General features: G+C 55.4%; 7 protein-coding genes across 7 annotated transcripts; 2 read left to right on the forward strand and 5 right to left on the reverse strand.

Moving 5' to 3' along the window:
- On the reverse strand, positions 1-2,778 carry F5144DRAFT_650919 (P-loop containing nucleoside triphosphate hydrolase protein; the record flags this gene model as incomplete). Its single annotated transcript, XM_066793015.1, has 11 exons — positions 1-462; positions 559-660; positions 697-710; positions 801-872; positions 990-1,107; positions 1,195-1,586; positions 1,619-1,641; positions 1,725-1,764; positions 2,291-2,484; positions 2,572-2,666; positions 2,701-2,778. 11 exons carry the CDS (start codon positions 2,776-2,778, stop codon positions 1-3), a joined length of 1,590 nt encoding a protein of 529 aa, XP_066643766.1.
- A 3,210-nt stretch (positions 2,779-5,988) lies between these two features.
- On the reverse strand, positions 5,989-7,689 carry F5144DRAFT_534331 (uncharacterized protein; the record flags this gene model as incomplete). Its single annotated transcript, XM_066787012.1, has 3 exons — positions 5,989-6,896; positions 6,980-7,335; positions 7,392-7,689. The coding sequence occupies 3 exons, from the start codon at positions 7,687-7,689 to the stop codon at positions 6,000-6,002; spliced, it is 1,551 nt and encodes a 516-aa protein (XP_066643767.1). The 3' UTR covers positions 5,989-5,999.
- Positions 7,690-10,861: 3,172 nt separating this feature from the next.
- F5144DRAFT_534332 (glycosyl hydrolase) lies at positions 10,862-12,486 on the forward strand (the record flags this gene model as incomplete). The annotated part of the gene is made up of 2 exons (XM_066787013.1): positions 10,862-11,053; positions 11,176-12,486. 2 exons carry the CDS (start codon positions 10,862-10,864, stop codon positions 12,484-12,486), a joined length of 1,503 nt encoding a protein of 500 aa, XP_066643768.1.
- Positions 12,487-12,860: 374 nt separating this feature from the next.
- F5144DRAFT_574742 (uncharacterized protein) lies at positions 12,861-14,055 on the reverse strand. Its single transcript, XM_066789037.1, has one exon. The coding sequence runs from the start codon at positions 13,869-13,871 to the stop codon at positions 12,939-12,941; it is 933 nt and encodes a 310-aa protein (XP_066643769.1). The 5' UTR covers positions 13,872-14,055; the 3' UTR covers positions 12,861-12,938.
- A 3,263-nt stretch (positions 14,056-17,318) lies between these two features.
- F5144DRAFT_574744 (uncharacterized protein) lies at positions 17,319-21,199 on the reverse strand. Its single transcript, XM_066789038.1, has 6 exons — positions 20,678-21,199; positions 19,971-20,615; positions 19,222-19,908; positions 18,772-19,168; positions 18,142-18,715; positions 17,319-18,087 (listed from the first exon to the last, which is right to left on the reverse strand). Exons 1-6 carry the CDS (start codon positions 21,037-21,039, stop codon positions 17,633-17,635), a joined length of 3,120 nt encoding a protein of 1,039 aa, XP_066643770.1. The 5' UTR covers positions 21,040-21,199; the 3' UTR covers positions 17,319-17,632.
- Positions 21,200-21,403: 204 nt separating this feature from the next.
- Positions 21,404-23,161, forward strand: F5144DRAFT_257102 (uncharacterized protein). The gene has a single exon (XM_066783502.1). The coding sequence runs from the start codon at positions 21,592-21,594 to the stop codon at positions 22,879-22,881; it is 1,290 nt and encodes a 429-aa protein (XP_066643771.1). The 5' UTR covers positions 21,404-21,591; the 3' UTR covers positions 22,882-23,161.
- Positions 23,162-26,098, reverse strand: F5144DRAFT_257115 (uncharacterized protein). The gene is made up of 4 exons (XM_066783504.1): positions 25,385-26,098; positions 25,218-25,339; positions 25,087-25,171; positions 23,162-25,016 (listed from the first exon to the last, which is right to left on the reverse strand). The coding sequence occupies exons 1-4, from the start codon at positions 25,740-25,742 to the stop codon at positions 23,443-23,445; spliced, it is 2,139 nt and encodes a 712-aa protein (XP_066643772.1). The 5' UTR covers positions 25,743-26,098; the 3' UTR covers positions 23,162-23,442.
- Positions 26,099-26,555: the final 457 nt, after the last annotated feature.

Consider the following 26,555-nt stretch of genomic DNA (forward strand, 5'->3'; position numbering starts at 1 on the left):
TCACTCCAAGCTTTCGGGATCATCGAGGTTAGATCTGCTGCCAGCCTCCATCACTGTCTCTTGATCCCACTCGCCCACGGAGCCGCCGGACTTATCCGAGGCGTTTGTCCAATCCGCATCTTCGGCCTCGATGCTACTCTCGTCGTCATAATCGGCCTCGATGTCCACGAAATTACCGTCGCTGTCTCGCACCACCCGGCCCAGGAGAGACGCAACGTCTTCGGCGGTGAGCTCCGTCGCGGATGAGTCGTGTTCTTTGATAGACCTAGCAATGGTCTTGAGTTTGGCCAATTGCAAATGAGACAGTCGAACGTCGATGGTGTTCCGCACCAGGATGCGGCCGAAGTATGTCGTCTTTGTCTGACCCATGCGGTAGACGCGGCCGAAGGCCTGTTGCTCCAGAGCGGAGTTCCACCACACGTCCAGAATGATGACGCGGTTGGCGCACGCGAGATTTAACGCCTGTCCGCTGCATTGTATGGACGCCACCTAACGCAGGAGTTAAAGGCGCACCGTTAGGGAAGGGGGCAGAAGTCCAGCAAATGCTCAAGTACTTACGAGAACCCGAATTTCTTTCTTCTCGGTGAAGTCCTTGACCCCCTTGTACTTCTCCTCGTGGGACATGCTCCCGAAGTAGTAGAGAAAGTCGAGGTCAGCGTCCTACAGCATTCTACCAACGATACGACCGCCGTCAACGAATAAGGTGAAGACTTCGTAACACGTCAGCATCAAGTCCAAGAGGAAGGGGCGCCATTTGGCGGAGTTCCGTGCTGTTGACATGCGAAAGAAATCTGGCTTACCGATGATCTTGTCCTCCGGATAGAGCTTGCACCATTTGAGGAGCATTGGATTTGAGAATGATTGTTTTGGCGCTGGGCAGGAGAGTGTTCGGGAGTTCCCGGTCGCTGTCGGCAAGGAATGTGGACTTATTTCTTGTGGTTGGCTGGATTCCATTGACGCCGTCTCCTCTGCGGCGCGGTTTCAATGACGAAGGCCCAGTCCATATGCTAAATCTTTCGATCTGGGTGGTTGGGGCGATGGAAGCGACTTCCGGATGTTGGAAAGCAACTTGTTGCACCTCCGGCACCCACTGTTCTTCGTCGCGCTCTCCCCTGCAACGAGTGACTCGACGCAGCTTCGGCAGAACACATGTCCGCACTAACCAAGTTCTGCCGTTAGCTTGAACATTTGCACTCTTGTTAGACGAAGGCTTACCTCAGGGCGGAACGCGTGGTCTGGTACGAAACCGCATCGTTGACAAAGGCTTTTCACCTCTTTCTGCCAGTCGCTGTGTTGCTTGACACTCTCCAAATGCGAGATCATGTCAAAGCTGGCACCGAGCCCTTCATGCTGGCCTCCTTGCGAACCTGTCTGGACCTGGAGTTGCTCCTCGCACCATAGACCTATCTGGTCGATGAAGGGGTTCCGAGTTTGGACTTTAGACAGCTCCTTGATAAGCCACTTGATGTCCTCGGACTCAAACACATCCTTCATCAAGGTCTCAAGAAGGAAGGGGTGAAAGACTGCTTGGCGGAGCCGCAGGACTTCAATGAACCCGGATTTGGCGCGGGCTTTGGACCCCCGGGCTTTTCCCGCCTCAATATTGCAGAGACGCGACTGCGGAGGATTCCTTCCACTCTCCTATAGAATATTAACTTTTCCCTGCCTTCTCCCGTCACCACCGCGACGGTGAAGCATGGGTGTTGGTTTTGAGGAGGGGTTACCTGTAAATCAGCGTCTCTTCCCTCGATAGATCTACCATAACTGGGTCCAGAACACGGGGGGGGGGGGAAGCAAGAAAAGAGCATGTCCGAAGAAATGAGTGCTCAAGCTCCTATTGTGTATCAATTAGAACAACGTTGGAATGTTTGTCTGGAGTTAGCAACGTACCTCTTGAGCATTGTCTTCTCGAGAAGCAATGCAAGTGGTCCACCTTTATCGGCCTGTTCATGGGTTAGGGCCGTCTTCAACACAAAATATGATTGATGGCTTGTTCGTACTCTAACCTTGCCTCTCGGAAGATACTTAGCCATGAATTCGCCAGGAGTCGACGACGCCGGAGCTCTCAGGAAATGCATGTACGGGTATATCTCTTAAGATGGTGTCAGTAGGTCATTTAGGAAGACTGGAACTGGCGGTTTTCCTTGCTGCTTACCCATCATCCGGTTGTGAACTGGGGTTCTAGTCAACGCCCATCGATACTTTGCGGTCAGTTTAACACACGCTTTCATCCCTAAAGTATGATTTGTCAGCGTCAGCGTTTCCGGCAGACTGGGGAAATTTATCCTACGCTGGGATTTGTAGTTCTTGATTCCGTGCGCTTCATCGAGAATAATGCGGTAGAAAGCAGTCTTGAATAACGGCCCTAGATGGTTTCCCCTGAGTTCCCCGCACTCTTCCGGCGTGAGAAGCTTGTTTCCCGTGTACTTCTTGAGCTTGTTGTCGGACGGATAATGTAACGATACTTCCTCGTAACTTGTGACCCTATGTGTACTCATTAGGTGTCTGCTTGACGTAGTGTAATTACCTACGTGGCCCAGTGGAGACTCATGGCGACTTGGATTTACTCACCAAATCGAGGAATAATCACGCGCGGTCTCGTGGATGATGTCCGATTTTCTGTAGTGACACGCCGAAATCTTGTCGCTAATTATGTTTGTAGATTTCTGTGATCCATTGGCCAACGCCATTTGCTGGCACGATGACTAGCGTAATCCGCCGCCCGTTTTTCTCGTCCTCCTCCGTGGGAGGATTGCCAGCGATGCACGCCAGGGTCATCACCGTTTTACCCAGACCCACGGCATCTGCCAGGATCCCTCCTTGGGGTCCTTCAGTAGATAGTTCTCTGCCAACCATCCACCCAGTCGCAACGAACTGGTAAGCGAACAGGGGCGTTTTCATGCCCGTGATGAAATACTTGTCGCCCGAGATCTTGTACCTCCGGACCAGGGCAGTTCGGGCTCTAGATAGCATGATGCTATCCCCTTGAATCTCCTTCTTATCAGCGTCAGGGTTGTTCGCCGCCAAGTCGCGGAAATGCTTGTTCTGGTCTTTCCACGTAGTTGCGTCGAACTCGGTCAGCACCGGCAGGTCCGCCATTGCCTGGCCTGCGGCAAACACATCTTGGCTCTGAAGCAGATCCAGGATTAGTTCTGTGCTCTCTTTTGCCGAGTTCCCTTTGTTCCGTCCTCTTGCAGACACGACCACCGCAGTAGATTGCCTTTTGGACACCCTTTCTGTGATTTGCGCCGCTGCCTTTCGTTTCCGGGTTGTTGACGAGGGCGACGCAGCAATGGCCGTGGATTGACCTTCTGGAGTCGCCTCATAGGAGTGAGAGATGGTTTTCTTTGCAATGGGGTTCTCAATTCTGGGAGGTTAGATTTCCAGTTGCAACTTGCAACTTGTGGAACTTGGGTAGGTACCTACCTCGGTCAGTAGGGAGGGAACATTGCAGTAAGGTCAGATAGGTAGGTACCTAGGTATGTTGAAAATAGGTATTTTCTCCAGGTTCTTCTTTGGCTTTCAGTTTTGGTTTCACAGATCTGGAAACATATGTGATCAACGACTTCCAAACCCCTGCTATTAGTAACCTGATAACGTATATTATAAGCGAATGACCCATATAAGCGAGTGACCCACTTTCTACGCGACGCGATACCTTTGCACCCAACATCAATTTCCTCAACCATCTGAGATGCCACCTACTTTAAGAGAAGACCGGATAGTCTTGGCCCTCGAAGCTCTTCAGAACGACAAGAATCTGACCGAACGAGCCGCAGCTAAGATATATGGCGTCGACCGTAGAACCCTAGGTCGTCGTCGCGCCGGCAAGCCTGCACGACGCGATATGCCAGTCAACTCGCGTAAGCTCACAGATCTCGAAGAGCGTACGATAGTTCAGTATATACTTGAACTGGATGCGCGCGCATTTCCCCCTAGACTGCGTGGTGTGGAAGATATGGCCAACCACCTGCTCCGCGAACGCGATGCGCCCCCTGTCGGCAAGCTCTGGGCCCACAACTTCGTCAAACGCCAGCCACAGCTCCGTACACGTCGTACACGTAGATACGATTACCAGAGGGCCAAGTGCGAAGATCCAAAGGTTATTGGCGATTGGTTTACGCTTGTGCGGAATGTGAAGGCCAAGTACGGTATCCTAGACGACGATGTCTATAACTTCGACGAGACTGGGTTTATGATGGGTATGATCTTCCCAGGTATGGTAGTTACGACCTCAGATGGCCGTGGCAAGGCAAAGCTAGCCCAGCCTGGTAATCGCGAATGGGCGACTGTGATCCAGGGGGTTAACGCCCTTGGCTGGGCCATCCCTCCATTCATCATCCTGGCCGCGCAATACCACCTCGCCAACTGGTACCGCGAGTGCAATCTACCACTCGACTGGCGCATTGCGACTACCGACAATGGCTGGACTACCAATGCAGTTGGCCTTGAGTGGATCAAGCACTTCGACTACCATACGGCGCCCCGGACAAAGGGCATATACCGGTTGTTGATTCTCGACGGCCACGAAAGCCACCACTCCACCGAGTTCGAGCTCTACTGCCGGGACAACAAGATCATCACACTCTGCATGCCTGCACACTCCTCCCACAAGTGCCAGCCACTTGATGTTGGCTGCTTCGGGCCACTGAAACAGACATACGGTCGCCTGGTCGAGGAGCTGATGCGCGCACACTTCAACCATATCACCAAGCTCGAGTTCCTTTGTGCCTTTCGCGAAGCCTTCTTTGCTTCCATGACAGAGAGGAATATCCAGGGCGGCTTTGCAGGAGCTGGCATCGTACCATTCGATCCAGAGAGGGTGCTTTCTAAGCTGGATGTCAAGCTTCATACACCAACACCCCCAAACTCCCGGCCTGGTACTGCACAACCTTGGGTCTCTAAGACCCCGTATAATGCCCAGGAAACCCACTCGCAGTCAGACTTCATCAAGACCCGGATTGCCAGCCATCAAAATAGCTCCCCAGCTTCGGTGTTAGTTGCAGTTGACCAGCTTGCCAAAGGTGCAACGGCTGTAATGCACCAAGTGGCTCTTCTTCAATCAGAGGTCTCTTCGCTCCGTAAGGCCAACGAAGCACTAAGCAAGCGCCGGAAAGCCAAAAGAACACGTATACAGCTTGGAGGGGCACTTACTGTACAAGATTCACAGGATCTACTGGACCAGAGGGATGTGGGTAAGGGGGCACTGCAGGAAACACAGCCGGATAGTAGTGGTACAGGGGGGGCTCGTACGAAGGTTCGGCGCTGTGGTACATGTGGCAAGCCTGGCCATAATGCGCGCACTTGCCAGGAGGCTGTAGAAGTCGCTGATACAGCTATTTCCGATGTAATTGTAGTTAGTTCCTAGGGCTGTTGTATTGTAATTGTAGATAGTTGTTGCAAGGTAGTGGAGACTGGGTCACTCGCTTATATGGGTCATTCGCTTATAATATACGTTAGTTCAAATCTCCCAAACATTCAAGTGATTCAGTTCAAGTTTTTCCCGGTCTATTTGATCTATCGACTAAAATCACATTAAATACCTAGGTACAACTCATACAGTGTGACGAACCTTACTTCAGGATCCTATCCTGTTAGGGTTCAGCTTCGGTGAAGGTAATCTCTCTAGGATGCTTAGGTTCGGTGCAGCCAAAGGGTGCACAACAATAGACTTGTCTCAACAGTAGGCTTGCGAGCTTGTAGCGAACTGTAGTTGTGATTGCTAACTGGAGAACTCCCAGAGCTCTCCAGGACTAGTGGCTATATACTAGCTATCTAAGGGTGCTCAGGGTGCTCACAGTTCCCTTAACGAGCAGAATGAGCACCTGCTCATTCCCTTGGCACGGCCCTTTATGAGCAACAGGGCTGTTCCTTCATTGGCTGCGCGTTCGTACGCAGTGATTGGACCGGGGTACTGCCAGCGTACCCCGCCGGCCGGCTGCATGCGGCCATAACCGTGACATACAGCCCACAGGTGGCAAAGCACCAAATGCCCATCTTCAAATCGACTGCGGATTCCAAAAGAGATTCCTCGGATCGTACGCCGCCTTGATGCGCTGCAACCTCGCCAGCACCTCATCCCCATAATACAGTTTATGAGCCTCCTCCCGCGTCAGGCTGGTATCCAGCAAGTTTGGATACGCAGCCGTCGGGGCATGCAACCCATCAATAATAGCCTGGCGCAGACCGTTGAGAAAGGTGATGCCCTCTTCGGGGAAGGGCGCGTCCGGAGAGGCCCCGGCGCGGTTGTGGGCCGTCCAGAAGACGCTGCGGTGCGGGAACGCCGCGAAGCTCGTGTTCTTGGCCGCAAGGTTGATCTGGCTGTCGGCGCCGCCCCACAGCTCCATGCTGGCCTCGAACGACACGGGCGGCGCGGGCCCCGTGAGGAGATAGGTGAAGTAGTTGGTCACGGCCTCCTCGGTCAAGCCCGGGCTGTTGATGGTCACGCTGTTGCCAAAGAAGTCGAGCGACTCCGGCTTGCCGTCCAGCGTGCCGTCGGGGCTCTGCCGCCGGAGCGAGTTGATCCAATTGTAGGACTGGACTTCGTGGGTTAAGGGGGCGTCGGGGGCCTGCCGTAACAGCTCTGGTTCTATCCGGGAGGTGAACTCGCTGAGGTTGCCCATGAAAACGCCCGCTATGAGGAGGCCCCTGGTGAAGCTCCCAGACTCCGGGTCTGGGTTCCCGGTCGTCTGCATTGAAAGGGACAGACGCCGGTCGACGAGTGTTGCGTTGCTCATGTAGCTTTGGATACCCATGAGCATGCTCACGGACTTTTGGACACTTTCGGCGACGGTCGGGAACTCGTATATAAAAACGCAGACTTCCTCGGGGGCCGGATGTGTTTTCAGTGAGATGCTAGTCGCAATGCCGATACTGTCGGCAGCTCCTCGCATGGCCTGTTGGACATGGGTTAGCATGCTTCCTGGCGGAAATTCCGCTCATAAAAGATGGAGCAAGCAAGCCCTAACCAGTCACTCACCCAGTAGAGGTCGGGATGCTGTGTTGGACTCGCCCGGGTCACGGTGCCGTTTGCGAGCACAACGTCCATTGACACAATGTGATCGAGTGTAAGCCCCCAGGCCCGTGAAGTGTAGCCCCAGCCACCGTGGGTGGAATGCCCGCCGATGCCCACCGACGGGCAGATGCCGTGAGAAATGGCTCTGTTGCCTTGCTCATACACGGCCGAGGCCATGGGTCCCAAGCGAACACCGCCGCCGACCTTAGCGATGTTGGTCCCGTCGGTGGATAGGACGGTCTTGTTGAAGTTACGCAGATCGATCATCACCTGGCCGTCAATGCCCCCAGAGCTGTATGACCCATACGAGTCTGTCCGTGCTTGATGTCAGTGTTTTGACACATGCGGAGGGGGGAGTGGGAGGCGAGCAACATACGCCCACCAGACTTGGCCTGGACTTTGACTCCACTCCGGCCAGCGCAGATGACGGCGGCTGAGACCTGGTTAGAATCTTTGGGCAGCACAATGGCAGCTGGCTTGATTGGAAGACGAAGGTTATGCGTTAGGCTATATTCCTTATAGTCAGAGTCACAAGGGACTTTGTAGGGTATGTGTTTGGCAATCAAGCACTGTTCCGACGCTCGGTTAGAGCAGACGAAATTTTTGGTCTTCTTTCCCAAGGCACTTAGGCCAAGGGAAAGAGTGGCGACGAGGTAGAACGGAGAGATGTGCATGATGAAGGTGAGGATGATGGCTTGAGGGTCCGGGAGAGGTGCTTAGGGGCAACGCTACTTAACACGGGAGAGACAAAGCCTTTACTTATACTTCATGATCGCAATAGGGAATGTGACACTCGCATCCCGACGCAAAGGGAACGCATGAGCCTTGCATGGCGCCTTATCCTCGCATGGGAATCCATTTCCCTTGCGGTTTCTTCTGAGCCGGTTAGGCTCTCGTCATGAAAGGTCGGCTACGCGGGCTGATGTTGACGGCTTAGGAAGGCATAGGTAGAATGAGACGTTCACAGAAAGGGGGCAAATAGGACAGAGGGGGTTGGTGGAAGAGAGAGGTGTACCACACGGCACAGCCCAGGTGGCACCTGAGCGTGAGAAGTCGCGAGCTGATAGCGTTGACGGAGGTCACCGAGGGAGCACGAGTGCCGCTGACAACGCAACACCTTCCCTCAGGAACAGACAGGAACAGAAGAAAAGAATGGTTACTCAACAAGCCTCAAACCTGACAGACCATGTGGCTTGGTAGGTTTCATAATCGGACCTGAACGAGGCGACATGCAGTCTTGTTTCCTGCAACCTTGTTTCCCTGGGGGAGCACAAGTTGACCGCTTCTTGTGTAACGCAAAAGGGGAGCCCGGAACCGGTCCCGTGGATATTTTCTACCAAAATCGATAAGCCATTCCACATGGCGCAATCTGTCCAGCCGAGCCTGGGATTGCTGACATGAACTAATGCTCTCCAACATTGGATTCCGGAAGTTGTACCCAAGCCTCATTGGCCAACGTTGACAACGGCGCAGAAAAGGAACTCATCCATCATTAAGGAACTCCGACGCGGAATTCCGTTCTCCATCTGCGACCCTATAGGGTTTCGTCGGTGAGAGATGGGTGTTGGGGGCCATCGACATGTCATGCATGCCACTTTCGGGCATTTTGCCAATTTAGTGTTCCACCGTGTTGGGCCGCCTCCATCCTTCTACAGTTCTTCATTGGTGTATCAGAGATGATGTGTGTGTGGAGAACAATCAATAGACACGCACTCGGGACCGACCACACACCTACCGCAGGTAAGCACGCATGTGGGCAAAGAAGCGGGATTGTTACTGCTGGACTGAGAGATGAGAGCAGCCACATGGGAGCCTGCCCGTTTCTGCACAGCTCAGAGCAATGCAACCATGCGGGCTGACCCCAGTCTGTAAAGGAGACCTGGAAACATAGCAAAAGGTAAGGTACCTATGCAGGCAGGTCTACACACGGCTCATCAAGACCTCGTAAGCATATACAGACTAGACACATGCATCTATCTTTACCTATTCCGCTTTGGACCTCCAATGCCGAGCATTCTATACGTTTTCCCGCTCTCGCTTCCTGACTGGCATTCTCCTGATTTGATGCACCGTATCAACGAATGAACTTTTCAAGCGGCCTGAGCAGTTTGAACGCCACACTGCGGCAGGATGGCGGTTCATGGCCACCAGGCTCAGCCAGGGCCAGTCGATGCCGTTTACCCGTGATCAAATACCGTTCCCGAGGAGAACGCCACTGCGCTTAAAGGCTGACAGGTCCAACTTATTATACCCAGTGGGTGAACCTCTCTCCGACGCAGCAAGCAACCTTCATCTTCTCATTTCGGTGAAGTCCGCATTGCGTCTCTTCTTGGCACCACTATCCATAAGTAAGGTAGGTGTTGGTAGACCTGTTTTCCACAGACAGTTATTGAGCTTACTGCTGCAGCGGACGAGTGCTCCAGAGTCTGGGGTGTGGAGGCGGGGGGGCCGCGCTGGCATACGCCGCAAAAAGGGTGGTCAGTCGTCCTGAGTCCAGAAGAGGCCATCAGGATTCAGGTACCTACTACCGTACCACGTGGACCAAAGGTACCCCAAAACAGAGAAGGATCATGATGCCCATCGGATTGTCAACTAAAGGCACCACCGAGCCGTGCAACCTTGTCAAATTTCATTTGCTTCCCGCCCTTCAGTGGCAGCCTGCACTCTCCACCCCTAACATGGACATGGACAAGGTCCTATCCTTCCCGCACCACATGGGGGTTTCTTAGTTTGGTATCACACGAGCAGGTGCCACAGGACTGCAGAAAACCATTGATAGATTCAGCTAACAGATGCGCAGGATGAATGCAAACACTCATATGGGAATGGCAGGGACTTTCAGTGACACGTTTCGAAGGCTTCAAGCAAGATGGGTATGAGAAGGGGGCCTCAGGGGGCAGCTCGCTCTCTTCGCCCGAGCCCCATTCAGCATGATTATCGAAACTGGGCCGCAGACGACGGTGTAAGCCCTGCTCCAGGAACTTTCACGCTTCCTTCTCATGGCGAGCACTAACTCTATCCAGCTCCTTCCACTGACGCCCCCCATCATGACTCAGAGGACTTTGGTTGGCACTTTGGATATGACGCTACCTAATCAGTGATCAGATGAGATGAGATGGATTTGCGGCACCCATCGCGGTGACCTTTTGATATCTGGGCCCCTGGGGAGGCAAGTGCACTGCCTGTCATTCGCAGGACTTGGGCCGAAAGTCATCGACACAACACAAGGGAACACTGCCGCTGCCAAGCCACCCCCTGCTGTTAAGGATGCTGACTCGGTGTTGGGGGTTGTGGACATGATGTACATATCGTGAGGAGCGAACTTGGGATTACTCGCCCATCGAGGCGACTTCTCGATGCTGAACACGGGTTTTGATGACACTGGAACAGCCTTGAATTTAGACTTCCAAGGAACATGCCTTAGCCCTCGCTATTCATTGTATTATTGCGCATTGGTCGTTGGTTATGGACTTTGTTTGAGTTATGTTATCCACTAATGTATAACCTAATCCCGATACAAAGTCCGAGGTGTGTTACCCCGTCCCTCCTCCTTTTGTTTTCCCTTTTTCTTTTTTCTCTTTTTTCTTTTACCAGCAAGGCGGCTCGTTTCGACCCCCTTCCCCGCCTTTTTCTCTGGGGTAAGCACCTAGTTGTTGAAGCAGGTACTTACGATGCCAATGCAAGGATCGACTAAGATAATAGTTAATAGTCCGTTGCCCAGCCTCGAATATGGCTTGCGATTCGCGCGGATCGTATGGGGTTGTCGTTGGAGGAAAAAAGGGGTTGTTTCAATGAAAGGTCTCCGTTATGCCGGACAAATACCGGCAATGAATCCCGGCCTCCGACATGCGCTCCAGTCCCGTCTCTCGGTGTCGAATGCACTACTACTTCGAAACCAGGTCGCCAATGTGCGGAGGCGGGACTAGGACGGTTTTCTCCAAGCGGAGAGCCGGATCGGGGGTTCTAAGCCCGGTTAGGGAGGGATCGACATTAACCCACGGAGCCCAAAAAGGAAATATCTCAAACTACGAAGTATATGTAAGTGGACGGAACCGGGGGATATTATCAACAAGGTTTTCTCGTCTTCCGTCTTCGCAACCTCCAAACTGGGCGCCGACCTCTTGTCTTTCCCAACTACCCACAAGATGTTATCAAACAAGCTGGGTGCCCTTGTTGGCACCCTCCTCGGCGCGGCACCCGCCGTGCTGGCCGACAATCCCATTATCCAAACCCTCTACTCGACGGACCCGGCGCCGTACGTATGGAACGACACGGTATGGCTCTTCACAGGCCACGACGAGCCCAACTCGGACTGGTTCACCATGAAGGACTGGAGGCTATTCTCATCCACCGATATGGTCAACTGGCGCGACTGGGGCAAGATGATGAGCGTAGAGACCTTCAGCTGGGCGAGCGCCGATGCCTGGGCCGGCCAGGTGATTGAGCGCAACGGCAAGTTCTACTACTACGTGCCCGTCACCCGAAGGGGCTCGTCAATGGGCATCGGGGTTGGCGTCAGCGACAGCATCACGGGCCCGTACAAAGACGCCATAGGCGCACCGCTCGTCGCCAACAGCGCTATCGACCCGACCGTGTGGATCGACGACGACGGCCAGGCCTACCTCTACTGGGGCAACCCAAACCTCTACTACATCAAGCTCAACGAGGACATGATCTCGTACAGCGGCGGCATCAACACGGTCGACCTCTCCTCCTTCCAGGGCCACTTCGAAGAAGCCCCCTGGCTCTACAAGCGCGGCAGCACCTACTACCTCGCCTACGCGGGCCACTGCTGCTCCGAAGACCTGCGCTACTCCACGGCGCCGGGACCAACAGGACCCTGGACCTACCGTGGGCAGCTGATGCCCACGCAGGGCTCCTCCTTCACCAACCACCCGGGCATCATCGACTACAAGGACGGGTCGTACCTGTTCTACCACAACGGCGCCCTGCCCGGCGGCGGCGGCTTCACGCGGTCGGTGGCCGTCGAGAAGTTCGAGTACGGCAGCGACGGCAGCATCCCCACCATGGACATGACCACGGAAGGGGCGCCGCAGATCGCGCCCCTGGACCCGTATGCCCGCGTCGAGGCCGAGACCATTGCGTTTTCGAGTGGTTTGTCTACGGAGCCTAGCTCTGACGGCGGCGGTATCCATGTCACGAGCATCAGCAACGGGGATTATATCAAGGTGAAGGGGGTTGGGTTTGGTGACTCGGGCGCGGCGTCGGTCAGCCTGCGCGTTGCCGCGGCGAACGGTGGCGCCAAGGTTGAGTTGAGGTTGGGGAGTCGGACGGGTGCCGTCATTGCGTCTTGCTCAGTTGATGCTACTGGGGGTGCGGATGTGTGGAAGACTATCTCGTGTCCGCTCTCCGGCAGTGCCACGGGGCAGCAGGATCTGTTTTTCAACTTTGTGGGTGGCGGCGATCAAAATCTGTTCAAATTCAACTGGTGGCAGTTTGCAAGGAAGTGAATGTGGATGGGGTTGGTAGATACATTTAGCCTCAGGGTACTAGTGGCTCTGAGATGTAGATGAGGCAGGTGGGCAGATAGTACCTACTTTGGTAGACCAAACTTCTCCCCGCCAAGTGTCCTGACGCATCTGGCTCTCCTTGACCAATACAACCGGGATATGAGGTCTTCATCTCCCACATCAATAGGTACTTTCGAGACAATGACAATCACTGTCCCTCCTGACCCGATGGCCACATCCCCGGGAAATCAGGGGGGTAAGAACGGTAATGAAGAGGAAGAACAACGACTTCTTTCGGGGTCACTCAACATGCATACCATGAACTCATGTCTCAGGCTTCACATCTTCATTTACTCTAACGTTGTCCAACCGCCGCTCCGTGTCCACACCCACGTTTAATTCCCGACAGCCAAAGTTCCCACCACATCTGTCCTCAGTCTCCGAGAAGTGCCTCATGGCAACTTCACCGTCACCGCAATGTACTCCTCCAGGGTGGTCAACTTGTACGGGACCTCCGCGATACTCTCGTTAAGCAGCCGTTCCGACTCCGAACCGTAGTAGCCACACTCAGAGCAGAACAAAAACATGTTGACAATCGCATCCTGAGCCGCGGGCGGTAGAAAGCCGCGGAACTTCTCCTCGGGCATCAGCACGTACCTGACCGTCTTCCCCGTCTGCGCCGAGATCCTGGCCGTAATATCGTCCATGGTCGCCCAGGCGCTGCCGGCATAGAGGGTCCGGCCAGCGTACTTGCTGGGATCAGCCAGGATCACGCCGACAAACTTGCCCGTGTCGGCCACGACGTCGAGCCACGGGTACGGCCGGTCGCCGGCGAAGATGTTGGTGATGGCGTAGACCCCCGGCTGGTCGGGCACGGGCCGCGCCGCCATCATGTTCGCTAGGTTCTGCATGAAGGTCGCCGGCGCGTAGAAGGCGCTCTTGATGGGGAGGCCGCGGATGTAGGCCTCGGCCTCGGCCTTGGAGTCGTATGCCGCTACGGGGTATTTCCCCCCTGAGACGGTCTCGCAGTGCACTTGCGTGCTGTAGATGATGTACTGGGCGCCGGCGGCCACGGCGGCGTCGGCTAGGTCCTTGCTCTGGCGCAGCTCGCGCTCTTTGGCTTGCTCGTCGTAGATGGTCTTGGTGGCCGCGAAGACGGTGTTGGCGCCGGTGAAAGCGGCCTTGAGCGATGCTGGGTCGTCGAGGTCGGCGCTGACTACTTCGGCGCCCTTAGCACGGAAGGCATCGGCTGCTGGTTTGGTGGTGTCGCGCGTGATGGCGCGGACCTTGTAGCGGCTCGACAGCACCGGGTCTGAGAGGACAAAGTTGGCCACGGAGCCTCCTTGTTGGCCCGTGGCACCGATGATGGCAAGCACTTGGCTCATGGTGTCGTGTGGGCAAAGTTCTGAAGGCGTCCCCGGTGGTGGTGGTGTACTGGGCTTCTTGGTGGGTTTTGGTTTGGTACTGTCCTGGCGTTCTAACTCTCACTCCTCCTACCGTCCGTTGGTTTTTATGCTGTTTGGGGGCCAGACAAACCCCCCGAGATACATCTGGTCGTCTGACTTAGAGTCGGAACCAAGATGGTGGACTTCCGCCAGCTGTAAAGCCGTTAATTCCGAACGCCTTTTCTGTCCAAATAAATCTGCAATGCTGTGGCGCCGCCGCCCCAGGAGTAACTTGGGGGCGGATCTTGGCCGGAGCTTGTTCCTTACCCCTGTCCATTAGTCGACGCTTGTCAAGGGCCTGTCAGAAGCTTATCAAAGGCTTGTCAAAAGCTTGTTCCCATTACACCTTCTCCATGATCATTTGGCCTACCTAGAGTGCCACTTCCGCACGTCCGCGTTGGGTTGGCGGTGCAGCTGCAGGTCGAACCTTGATCTCAGCTGGACACCGAACCACAGGCAAGTTATTGCTCTGCAGCATAGATGACCGTTGGCTGCTACCACAGCATGGCTTGCGCCAGGCAGGCTAATGGGTTTGGTGTGAACCGGGGTCAATTAAAAGAAAGGGAGGGGGGAAATGCCGAGGGTTACAATGGTGCATCTGGAGAACGCGGCACACGGGGGCACGTACCAAAAGATACCTGTAACTACCTATCTAATAATACCGAATAATCTCCCCCGAGTGTGGCGGAAGGCTGGCTTGACCCAGTTCAACCCAGCGAAGAGCTTCAGTCAGTCTAAGCTGAAAGTAGCCCCCTTTACTTACCCCTTGGCTCCCTCACCTTGGTATCGCTGTTAGAGCAACAGCGCGAACCACGGCACGCCTGGAGATGCACCATGCATCTCAGTGCCAGCTAGAGCGAAGAGTTGTTAGGCTATTCCTATAGCTCGGGGTCAGTAGATATTGTTGTTTACTAGACTACCTACTCTAGGCTATTTATATCCTAGTTCTGGGATCGGCAATACGCTAAGCATCCCGGTACATGTTAGTGAGTTTTAGGCTAGTTACTGTGTAGTTCCTAGTCTGTGCTCACTACCTAGGTAAGGGTTACCTTGGGTCCAAGTAGTTTATGGGCCTACGGGTTTAAAGCCCAGTCGTGCGTGGTTGCAAAACACGGGTTCAGTCTGCAAACTTCAACACATTCCTTGCTCCTAGGGATGTGATACATGGGAGTTTTATTGTAGGTTCAATCTAAGCCCCGAAGTCACTGGCTTCCAATCGTGTGAGCAAAATTAATCCCTTCTTGTAGGGTCGGAGATACCTTCAATGGCATTTAACCTCCATCAATTTTATGTGACGAACCTACTTCAGGATCCTATCCTGTTAGGGTTCAGCTTCGTTGAAGGCAATCTCTCGAGGATGCTTAGGTTCGGTGCAGCCAAAAGGTGCACAACAATAGACTTGTCTCAACAGTAGGCTTGCGAGCTTGTAGCGAACTGTAGTTGTGATTGCTAACTGGAGAACTCCCAGAGCTCTCCAGAACGGGTGACTATATACCTATCTAATTCCTGGGTGCTCAGTCTGCTCAGTCGTCGAGCACACTGAGCACGCTGCTCACCTTGCTCAGTTGCTGAGCGTACTGAGCAACTGCTAATTGGTTATACTAACGATTGGCTCGGGGCGTCCCGCGCCCCACTTCATCCGGCACAGTGGTTGTGACATTTTACCCCTGAATCCTCCTAGGCCGCAACCTTCAGGTTCCAAAATCGTGAATTATATTTCCTTTACGTTATTATTATTCCCTGCATAAATTCTTTTCCGTTTAGTGCTGTGAACACTCAAATGCAAGTCCTGCCATACCCCTTTCTGGTGCCACCCCTGAGACTCCAGTACCGCCAAACATAATTCTTTTCTCAACGGCCAGCCATCACATACGACCATACCTACTTGAAAATACGGGATCCCGTCCGCTCTCCCCGAGTCAAACAAGTAAGGGCCAGATCAGTAGTTGGGTCGGTGACGACCAGCGAATCCCTGGTGTTGTATGTTTTTGAACTTTTTGGTGACATCCCCCTGGGTCATCCCAGCGCACATCCACCCACGATCCACCCAAACTCCACATCACCCAGCAACAACAACCCCAGTTTGCTAGGACTCGTACTTCTTTCGGTACTTCCTTTTTCTGGGCTATACAGATACTCTCTCCGTACTTATTATCTCTTCTTCCCAAGGGTGGAGGTCGGACTCGCCCCCTTAGTCACAATGTTGGGGGACTGGCTTGCTTCTTCCCTCTGAAACATTCTGACCATTCAAGCAGTTGTCTCAAGGGAGCCCGTAGAAGTAGGAAGGAACTACGCACACAAAATGTGGTTAAAATCTTACATTGTGGACGTTGCTGGGAGGTCTCTTCTGTTTTCCATCATCTGGGTCAGTTATTATGTTGACGCTACGAACCAACGAGAATCTCCAATTTCCTTTACCGCAGAAACACTCAAAAGGATCTGTTTCCTATTCCCTGCTAGTCAAAAAGTTACCGGCCGGTCACAATGAACTCGGCATACACCATTGGAACCAGCCGCTCGCTGCCAAACTCAACCAGGCACCGTGTGAGCTGCAGCAATGGCCAGGTCGGATAGCTGATGGGAAAGTTAGCGGGTCGTCTTCCTCAACGTTACTTAGCACGACTAGGGAGATGAGGCGCTTGGACGGGCGAGGATGGAAGCTTACGGCCCGAGGCCCAGCTGGAGGCCCGAGTGGTCGAGCCGGATGGCCAAGAGGTAAAGTTGGCTAACAGTTTTCGTTATCATCACAGTAGACAACGAGTGAGGTCCAAGTAAGTGAGAAAGGATCGCCATCCGGCTCAGGGGCCCGTCGACAGCCTTACAAGAGCTAGATTCCTGCCTAAGACCCCGTCGCGAGAAGCTTCTCAGCCTCCTCAAGAAGAGCACCTGCCCATACATATGTGAGAACCGTGCCACGGTGAGAGCGATGAAGCGTTCAACGCCGAGTTTCTCTCCAGTCATCTGCCCAGCTGGCTGCTGCTGAGGGCGCAGGGGCAAATACCCTACAGCCTCCAACGAAACGAAGAAGTGCAAGCCTTGGCCAAGCAAATGTGACTTAACCCGATCACATCTTATCCGCCCTAGACAGACAAGGCAAGGCGACACCTTGGCAATGGGCTGAGGGGAGCTTTGCTCCTCCCTAGATGCGTGGCACTCATCGGGTCATGAGAGCTTCGCCCTGATGGTTGACGATGTTGGTCTTGAGGGGGCTAGTAAGTTCGCGGCTCTGCAATGGCAACCTCGCCCACAGCTAACTCGACTATCGCAGCAATGTGTTCAACAAGCCCGCCTCTCATAGTTGCAAGGGGGATTGGTGGTGGCGGGATGGGGGTCGAGGGTAGTGACGGGGGTAGCGTGGTGGAGTGGCTGGCGATGGGCAAAGGAGATGGAGGATGCAGATGCCAAGACATTTCAGGGGGTAAGTATCGTCTTGAAGCAAACAAACTGTGCTCATACGTTTTGCGACCGGGTATGACTGAACCTTGGGCGTCTAACCGAAGCAGGAGTCTACAATGTTATTACTCTCATGATCTGAATAGTTTGCTGACATTGATCATCTTCCTCCAAATACCCACACGTACCTTGAGCCCCTACAGATAATTACCACAGAAAAGCCTCTAGGGATTGCCCCTGTCCACCGTCTTCCCTTTTCCCACCTTTAACCGACCCGAAACAAGACAAAAGAAAGCCGACAAAATCCATCAGTCCCACTCCCACCCGACCGTGATGGAGTCCTGCGCCGCCGCCTCCGGCTCCTCCTTGACAAAGTCATTATCATGCTTCTTCTTGTCATCATCGAGGTCTCCAACACCCTCCTCGCCCTTAGCATACTTGTCCTCCTGGCCAGGGAAAAGCTCAGCAAAAAAGCGATCCGCCTTGCGCAACAGCGGCGCCATCTCGCCACGCAGCATCATCTCGACACGGGAAGGCCCCAGGCTAACAGAAGAAGCATCGACACCGACAAGCACCGCCAGGTAGTCGCGCGTGAGCCGTTCTCGCAGACCCTGGATGCTGGCCTCCAATTCCGCGCCGATCTGCTCGCACATGCCCTCGAGCTGCTCCTGTACATGATCGGTGGCGGCCCGAAACATGACTCCGCGCTGGTTGGTGACGTGCGCCAGCATGAGGTTCTTCATGCGCATGTAGGATCCGGGACCTGTGGCAGCCTGTTAGTCTCTTGCGGTTCTGTTTCTGTGGTGCATAGACGTACCTCGCTCGGCCACACAGCCTTCGTAGGCCGGTATCATCTCTTCCTGGATGACGGGCGTGAAGCTTCGGCTGGCTTCCCGCTGTAGCTCCTGTGCCAGACCCAGAACGGACGCCTTCATATCCGCGACGCTCTGCGAATGTCCACGAAGTTGTTGTGTCAGCATATTTAGGCCGGTGTATTGGGTACCGCGCTCCCTCGCCTGCTCGGTGGCGTCGCGGTGAAACTTCTCTATGCACGCCTTTATGGCGCGGGGGAAGTTATCAAGGGCCACCGGAAGACGGCGTTGGAAAGCACGTTCCCAGCCATTGGCGAGGTGCTTCGAAATGGGGCTGAAGAGCTCGTCGTTGAAGTCGCGAGCGCCCGAAGCGCCGGCAAAGACACCATTCCTCCTGCAAGTGGCCTTGTAAGTCGCCCATAGCAAGCCGCCCGTCGATCTGTGGGCCCCCCATTGCGTCGCCGTCGGCAGCGCTGCTTCGACCGCCGCTGGTATGTACTTGTGAAAATTCTCAAAAATGTTCTCGTCCAAAACTTCTCGTACAGACGTCAGACATTCTTCCAGCGCAGTTTCAAGTTCCTGGCCCGGAGTTAGTTGGATGGGTGGGTTGGTGCTGGAGCAGGGTGGTCGCTAACCTGCTCTATCCTGCGAAGTTGCTTCAGCAGGCGCGTTTCCTCCTTTGCCTTGTCTGCGTTGGACAAGGTTGACCCTGTTCCGTCGTCGGAAGCCCACATGGTCATTGAGTTGAGGAGCTGCATGAGGTCGTTAAGGAAGCGCCGAGAGTTGGCAGCTCGGCCGGCTTCAGTTAGTTTCTTGGCATGCGCCTGCAATTGGGGAATTTCGGTATCGTCGAGCGATTGGAAGCCGCCTCCGTTGAAGTCGTCCTTCTGGAGTCGGTCACTCAGCTTCTGAAAAGCACGGCTGCTGACGCAGAATACGGGGAGGGATGCGGCAACCGCGTCATAGTCTCGAAGGTCGGTTTCCGGGTCGAAGTTAGCTTCATCCTCCTCCGCCGCGTTCTCTTGATCGAGCCTGTGCACGGGTTAGCTCTCGCGCTTCACGCCGTCTCGGCCGCAGCCGCTTACTCTTTGATGCCCATCGCAAAATCCTGCTTGATTGCCCGTCTCGAGTATTCGTTGCGGCCCTGGATGCAAACAGCCTTCACCTCAGCGAGCAGCATTTCTTTCTCCGTGACAAACTCCTTAATCTTCTCACGGGTGGTTTTGACTTGCTCCTCAATCTCCTTCTTCTTCACTCGAACCTCCTTCTTCTCGGCCTTCAGAGACGCGAGCTTGGCCTCAATCTGATCCTCGGTCAGTGGCTCCCTGTCTTCGGCCATGCGCTCTTGGTTTTCCTTATCGCTGGAGTCCGAGCTATCCGCATCGGAAAAGTCGCTGTCGAGATCACTGGAAGTGTGATTCTTGCGGCTGCGCTTTGGTTCAGACCGCCGCTTGCGTTTTTTGATGGGCGTGTTGGGGGGTGGGTACACGGTGCTACCATCAGCCAGCTTGCTGGCCAAGGTCTCCCACTTATCCCAGGTCTGCTCAATTTTGTCGACAAGATCGTTGCAAGCATCTCGCTCGTCCCTGAGGTCTGCAATGTCAGACTTGAGCTTCCCAATGTCGTCCGAGAGCTCTTGGATCCTAGACCAGGACTCGGAGATCTCCTCTTCGATGCCCAAACTCTCTGACGCTTCAGTGACAGAAATGTCGTCCGTCTTGGAGCAGATGAAAGTCACGGCGGAATATGTGCCATCGTACTTCAACTGGCGCCTGTCAACCTCGTTAGCAATCCCTACCGGACCCAAGAAGGGTGTGCGGGAGAAAGCACACACCTGAAAGAGTCGCCTAGAAGGGATTTAGCAGTCTTGTCGTCTACTGCTCGGGTGATTGGGGCGACGATCCACAGGCCGGTACACGCCTTCATATAGTTGGCGGCAACGGCAGCACGAGCCGCGTTCGAGTCCTGGACACCGGGCAAGTCGACGATGCAAGCGCCAGTGGCCAGGGCAGAGGCCTTGGTGAAGATGCGGACAACCTTGATCAGAGGCCAATACTCCATGCGCCTCTCGGTGTCCTTCTCCTTGCTATCAACATAATTCTGCAACTGACGATATAAGCTCGCGGCCGTGGTTGCCCGAAGCTTCTTGACGGTCCCAAGCACCTGTCGGACAGTGGCTTGATTGGCAAGAGCCTCGGGGGTTGCCTGGGTGATCATCTCCTTGGTCATCTTGGGGTAGACAGCCCTTATCTTGGCGTATGCAACACCGGCATCGCTATCCTGGTTCGTGCACTCGCGAGAGATTTCCCCACTGCCGTCGAGAAGGTCGCTATAGAGACCGCGGAGGTCCTTGATCCAGTCATCAGCGGTGATAAAGTCGACCTCGGCACGGTACAACTCCTCGGGGCTTTCTGAGTAGTTGTATGAGATCTCGGTCGGGGAGGCGGTGCATGCTCTCATGCAGTTGGTGGGGAGGAGCCTATTGTGACAAGTAAGTGGTTTGGGCGGGGACAACAGCAGAAGATGACGGTGATAACACACCTTTCCTCATCCAGCACGGCACTGATCACAGACGACTTTCCGGCCCCTGTATTTCCCACGACACCTACGATGGTGCGCGTGGGCTTTGCAAGCGCTTCGAGATCAACGATAGACTTCAACCATTCCGAACCTGCGGTTTCTGCCGCCCCGCCCTCTAGTGGCTCCTTCAGGCTTTTAAGTACTCGTGTACCGATGCGGACACCATTTTCAAGGAGTTCAGGTGATGTTCCTGGAGTGAGGAGTTGTTGGAGATAACTTGTGTTAACGATACTGTCTACATTACTCGACTTGTTCGCAATTTCGGCATTGCAAACAACCCCGCGACCGGGGTCATCCACCGGCTCGGGTTTCACCCTCGGCATGGTGTAGATGTCCTTCTTGATCGGATAGCCAGTGTGGCGCGGAAAAGAACGATGTGGGATGACTGGATTCTCAGTGGTGGCTTGGTAGAATGTGGGTGTGTGGATGTGTGGGTGTGTGGGTGTGTGGGTTTCTAAGTCCAAATTGTAGGGGGCCAATTTAATTTCTTGGGGGCCGTGTCTTTCACGCGTTCTGGGGGTGCTTTAACACGCGATCTCCTTGTAAGGTGGGGAAGTGGGGCTTTACGTTTCTTTCGCGCCATCTCGTGACTGCGATCAACAGGCAGCAATGACTTGGCGTGTAATATTACAGCTTGTTACGGTATTTCACAAGCTTCCTGAATTTTCAACTGGCTGCCCCGCGTCACTTGACACTTGCACAAGAAAATCATCACCCTGACGAAGAACAGGGATTGGAGTAAACAAATTTCAGGGGAGAAAGAAGAAGGCTAAGCTGTTGAATGGGACACCTTAACAGCTTCATAATTAAGTTTGTTACAAAGAGTCCATCAACACTCGTCATCCCGCCCTTCACACCCACAAAATTGAGCCAAAATGGGCGATTCAAAGAACACGGCACCACCCGCGGGGTCAGCTCCGGATATTCTATCTATGGTCCCGGAGTTACCCCCTGGCCGTACCCTCAACGCGGGCATGACCTTCGATGAGACAGTAGCCAATCTTAAGCAACACCCCCTTTTTATGACGGAACTGGACCCAACTGAGGACAACGATGAGCTGGCTGCGCTACAGGCCCTCGCTTATGATGGCACCCCCCTCGAGAATGCCATCAATTTTAAGGAGCAAGGGAACGAATGTTTCCGGGAGAAGCGTTGGGCGGATGCAAAGGAGTTCTATGGCAAGGGGGTGGCCGTCCTAGCTGCGGAAGAGCTGAGGAGGGCCAAGGGCGAGAAGAAAAAGGTGCAAAAGGCTGCCGAACCAGTGGCGATCAACCCGGAAGCGGATAACTCCATGGCCGGCGTAGACCTAGAAGAGGATGTCCCCGCACCCAACAAGGGAAACTTCGAAGAAGTCCCTGACGACCCGGCCGAGGTGAAGTCCGAACGGGCACTCCTCGAAACCCTGTACATCAACCGGGCCGCCTGTCACCTCGAACTACGCAACTACCGCTCCTGCACTATCGACTGCGCCGCCGCCCTCCGACTCAACCCGCACAACATCAAGGCGCTCTACCGCTCCGCTCGCGCCCTGCTCCTCGTCAACAAGCTCGCCGAGGCCGACGACGCCTGCGCGCGGGGGCTAGAAATCGACTCGTCCAACAAGCCGCTCTTGGCGCTAGCGCAGGACATCATCAAGGCCGCCGAGGCGGATGCCGCGCGGCGCAAGCGCGACGAGGAGCGCCTGTCCAACGAGCGCCGGCGCGTGGTGCTGCTCAAGACGGCGCTGCGGGCCCGCGGGATCCCCACGCGCAGCACGGGCAAGCCGCCCGAGATGGAGGACGCCAAGGTCAAGCTGTCGCCTGACGATTTGGACCCGGCCAGCGCGCTGGTGTTCCCCACCCTGCTGTTGTACCCGTGCCATTTCGAGAGCGACTTCATCAAGGCGTTTAACGAGCAGGAGAGCTTGGAGCAGCACTTTGGTTACGTCTTTCCCCTGCCGTGGGACCGGACGGGCGAGTATAAGCCTACGGGGGTTGAGTGCTACGTTGAGACTGTTAGCGGAGGGTTGGTGAAGGTCGGGAGGAAAGTGCCGCTGTTGAAGGTATTGGGGACCGGGAACGTGGAGGTGGTGGATGACTTGCTGAAGATTTTTGTTGTACCAAAGGCAAGGGCGGAAGGGTGGGTGAAGGAGTTCAAGGAGAAGAAGGCGGCGGGGCGTCCGTAGGAGGGAAGGGCAATAAGGCGGAATGATACCCGTGTGGCAGGAGCTGGGACAAAACGCCAACATGAAGTTGTTTTGAGGACGGGACGAGACTAAACCCTCAGGGGAACCAATCTGAGCACATCTCAGCAAGATGCTCTCTGGGCAACTCTATTCGAAACCAAGACTATGAATATGACTTGTTAACGACACTCAAAACACCGACAGAGGACCGCACGCCTTACATACTCCAAATACCACCTTGCGCCGCTTCCACCAATGCAATGCAAGGCAATACACACAAAGCAATACCTTCCCCCATGCCACACAGTATTCATCAACCCCTGACCGGCCCCTTCCAGTCGCCCGTCCAACCGACAAAGAAAACACACCGAATAAACGCCAAGGCAAAGTAAGGAGACACACGGAGCCCTCCACTGAACTCAAGACCTGATCCGCCACCAACCTTTGAGCAAGCCGTCCTACCCCAAAGCCCCATATCCTCTATCAAACACAACGCCACCAACTCCAACCATGATCTCCTCCAACCTCACTCACACCGACACCAACCAAACACCCCCCACCTCAACGCTCCAGCGTCCTCCGCCGCTTCGACCGCCTAGTCCGCCCGGTCGCGACACGCGAAGCGCGACCCACAACAGCAGTAGCAGGGGCGGCAGGGGCGGCGGCGGCAGCAGCAACCGGGACAGCAACAGGTGTCGGCGCCCAGCTCGACGGCCGCGCGGAAACGGCACCGACACCCCTACCACCCCCAACACCCTCCCCATCCACATCCACACCCCCAACCAGATCCCCGCGATTCGCCTCATCCACAGCGCCCCGGCCGGGCGTCTGCATATGCATCTGCATCAGCATCAGCGCCGCGTCCCGCTCCGACGCGTGCCGCTCGGCAGCAGCGGCAGCGGCAGCGGCAGCAGCGGAAGCGGAAGCGGAAGCGGGAGCGGAAGCGGGAGCGGAAGCAACAACGCCCTCCCCCTTCTCCTTGTCGTCAGGAGCACCGCCGACGCTCGGGCTGGTAGACATGGCGGTGGCAGTGGCCGTGGCCTTGGTGGGAGGAGTACCAAGGGAATGGGGAGGAAGGGGCGGTGCCATTTCTTTCTCCGCGCCCTGGTTGCTGGGAATGTGTGTAGGGATTGGAGTCGGCGGCGGCGCTGCCACGGATTGTGGGCTGGCGCTGGCGCTGGTGCTGGTGCTGCTGACGTGGCTGGGGCTGACATCGTAGTCGATCTCGTACTCGCCGTCGTCTTCTGAGGTGGTGCCGAGGTTGTAGTCGTTGTGGATGAGATGGGCGTCGTTGTTGTGATGATGGTGGTGGTGGTGGGGTTGGGGGTCGTGGTGGGTATTGGGGACGCCATCGACCTTGCTGTAGCGGCGCTTGAGGCGGAGTGGGGCGAGGGTGATGCCCTGCTCTAGTAGGGACGTGGAGGCCGGCGGCGGCGGAGTGTCACGTGTATATTGGTAATGGTTTTCGTAGTGGGAGCGGGGCTGGTGTGACTGCCAGTTGCTTGTGTTGCCTGCGGCACCTAGGATCGGAGAACGCGGGACGGCGGAGAGCCAGGGGTTGGCAGTCGCCGTGACGTTCAGACTGAGGAGCTCCTCGTGGAGGTGAGAGATACCGCGGTTGTGATATGCGGTGGAGGTTTGGGACGGCGGCCGGTTCACGGCTGTCCATGCCGGGGAACTCTGCGGTGTGGGCACCGCCACTGAGTCCATTGGAGGCCTTGGCTCTGAGATCCATGGAGGCGCCATACCTAGCACTCGATGGCCGTGGCGTTCCGACATTCGGCGGCAGTCAACATCTGTATCGGTGTATGGGCTCGGGAGAGGGCGCCGGTCGTAATCTGAATGATAGTCGTAGGGCTCAGCAGTCCGTGTCGAACGCTGGGATGGCAGGGGGCTGACGCTGCGGGATGGTCGCGGGCTAGGGAGGGCCGCGGCCGGCTTAAACAGCGCAATGGCATCGTTTCTCGCCTGTTCCACAATCTCTGGGCTGATTGACATGCGGCCGTACCCGTGGGCTTTCTTTGGGATGCATTCGAAGGGGAAGTGCGGACCGAAGAGCGGGATGAGAGCGCCGGCGATGTCGTAGCAAAATGTCGCGCAGATAGCTTTGGCGCAGGAATATGGCATCCAGTAACCTGCAATCCCAAAGTTAGTACAAAAATAGTACAAAAAGAGCACGAGAGAGTTCATCTGAGAAACACGCACCTTGGGCTTTTATGGAGCCACCAGTAATGCTGTAAGTGATGTCTTTGAGGCCCGGGTTGAGGTTGAGCATTTTCGCGGGTGCGGTCTGTCTCGGTCAGCGGCGCCTGCATGGGAAGACGAGAGAAACCAACCTTGCCGTAGTGGAGGCACTTGAAGAAGGAAGTCATGCGGACGAGGCCGACGTTGTAATCCCACATGACTGTGTAGTTGGTCTCGCCGTCGCCATCGGGGAGTTTGAAGTCGTAGTGGAAGGCTGGTTCAGTTAGTCCTGCTACCTACCTCGGGCAGCTTGCCTTACCTTGAAATCCCTCTCTGCCAGTCTTGGTGAAGAAGTCCTTCTTGTCACTGTTGTAGGGTATCCGCTCGCCGGTCTCCTGGATGGAGCCAAAGGGGTGCACTTGGAACCTGCGAATCTCGCGGAGCGAGTGCTCGTCCAGGACTTCAAAAGGTGGGAAATTCATGGCGGCCCCAGTCGTGCACCGAGGGGTGTCCTGGGTGTCTTCGATCATTCTGAGCGTCTCGATCGAGGACCTGACTGAAGTTGGTTGGCTTCGAAAGGCTACAGTCCGCTGAGCTGGTGAAACAGGAGGAGGGCGAAACGTTGGCAACGGAGCCTGGGGAGGCTCCGGGTTAAGAAGATCCGCTACGGACACCATGGCGGTGAGGATGTGGTGGAGATATCTCGCGTACTTGTCGCGATGGCTGCAGCCCGTGCCGTGGGGATGGAGGGGCAACGAGTGGAGGGTCGACGGGAAGGTGGGGGACGCAGGATGCAGGACGCAGGACGCGGGTTATCAAGTCAGACAGCCCTTGCAGCCCCAGAGGGCCGAAGGCAGGAGACCAAATCTCTCTTTCAGTCCGCAAACAACAAAGCTCCGCGCAACCCTTGCGAGCTGGCGGGGGCTTCAAGGGCGTGCACCTGCGACAAGGAGCACGGCCACTCCTTCTTCTTCCCTGAGTACCGGCATGCAACGACCTGCAGCCCCGGTGGGTGCCTCCGTTCTATTTGGTGTTCTCGACGCAGCTTCTTTGTCCCAGGTCCCAGGGAATCGACCACTAGACGGCGGGTGGAAGCGTTTGACTCTTCCACCGCTCTTTCGGGCCCCGAGTTGTCAGTCAGAAAGTGACAAGTGACGGCGAAGCGGCGGTCAATAATCGGCTTGATGATCGTGGCGGCGATGGTTTGATAGCAGTGACTGTGGCGGCAGACTAACTGAGTAGGGGGGAGTGTGACTATGCCGTGGGCGGTTGTGTACCCCCTGGCGGTATCGTTTTAGGCGCCAGTGCCGCACGCTCAACTCTAGGCAAACCCCCTCAACTGTGGCCCAGACGCCGTATGACCGCCAGGTAAATCAGGTATTGCAGACATCAAGGCGAGACGATGAAGGTAGGCGGGTCGAGGGCCCTGTGTTCTCGCAGGTCGGGGCTTGGTTCTTTCCAACGGGCACGGGTGTCCAAGCTCCGCGATG

This window comes from Chaetomium tenue (assembly GCF_020726465.1).
Source record: "Chaetomium tenue strain MPI-SDFR-AT-0079 chromosome Unknown F5144scaffold_4, whole genome shotgun sequence".
Classification (NCBI taxonomy): Eukaryota; Fungi; Ascomycota; class Sordariomycetes; order Sordariales; family Chaetomiaceae; genus Chaetomium; species Chaetomium tenue.

Bases quoted from the DNA above. Each gene is read 5' to 3' on its own strand.
- F5144DRAFT_257115 (XM_066783504.1), bottom strand. From the start codon at position 25,742: ATGGTGTCCGTAGCGGATCTTCTTAACCCGGAGCCTCCCCAGGCTCCG. The intron at 25,172-25,217 runs GTTGGTTTCTCT...TGACCGAGACAG, and splicing joins AGTGCCTCCACTACGGCAAG to ACCGCACCCGCGAAAATGCT. The intron at 25,017-25,086 runs GTGCGTGTTTCT...TTGGGATTGCAG, and splicing joins TGGCTCCATAAAAGCCCAAG to GTTACTGGATGCCATATTCC.
- F5144DRAFT_574744 (XM_066789038.1), bottom strand. From the start codon at position 21,039: ATGCCGAGGGTGAAACCCGAGCCGGTGGATGACCCCGGTCGCGGGGTT. The intron at 19,909-19,970 runs GTGTGTGCTTTC...CGAGGTTGACAG, and splicing joins CTTCTAGGCGACTCTTTCAG to GCGCCAGTTGAAGTACGATG. The intron at 18,088-18,141 runs GTACGTCTATGC...AGGCTGCCACAG, and splicing joins AGGCTGTGTGGCCGAGCGAG to GTCCCGGATCCTACATGCGC.
- F5144DRAFT_574742 (XM_066789037.1), bottom strand. From the start codon at position 13,871: ATGAGCCAAGTGCTTGCCATCATCGGTGCCACGGGCCAACAAGGAGGC.
- F5144DRAFT_257102 (XM_066783502.1), top strand. From the start codon at position 21,592: ATGGGCGATTCAAAGAACACGGCACCACCCGCGGGGTCAGCTCCGGAT.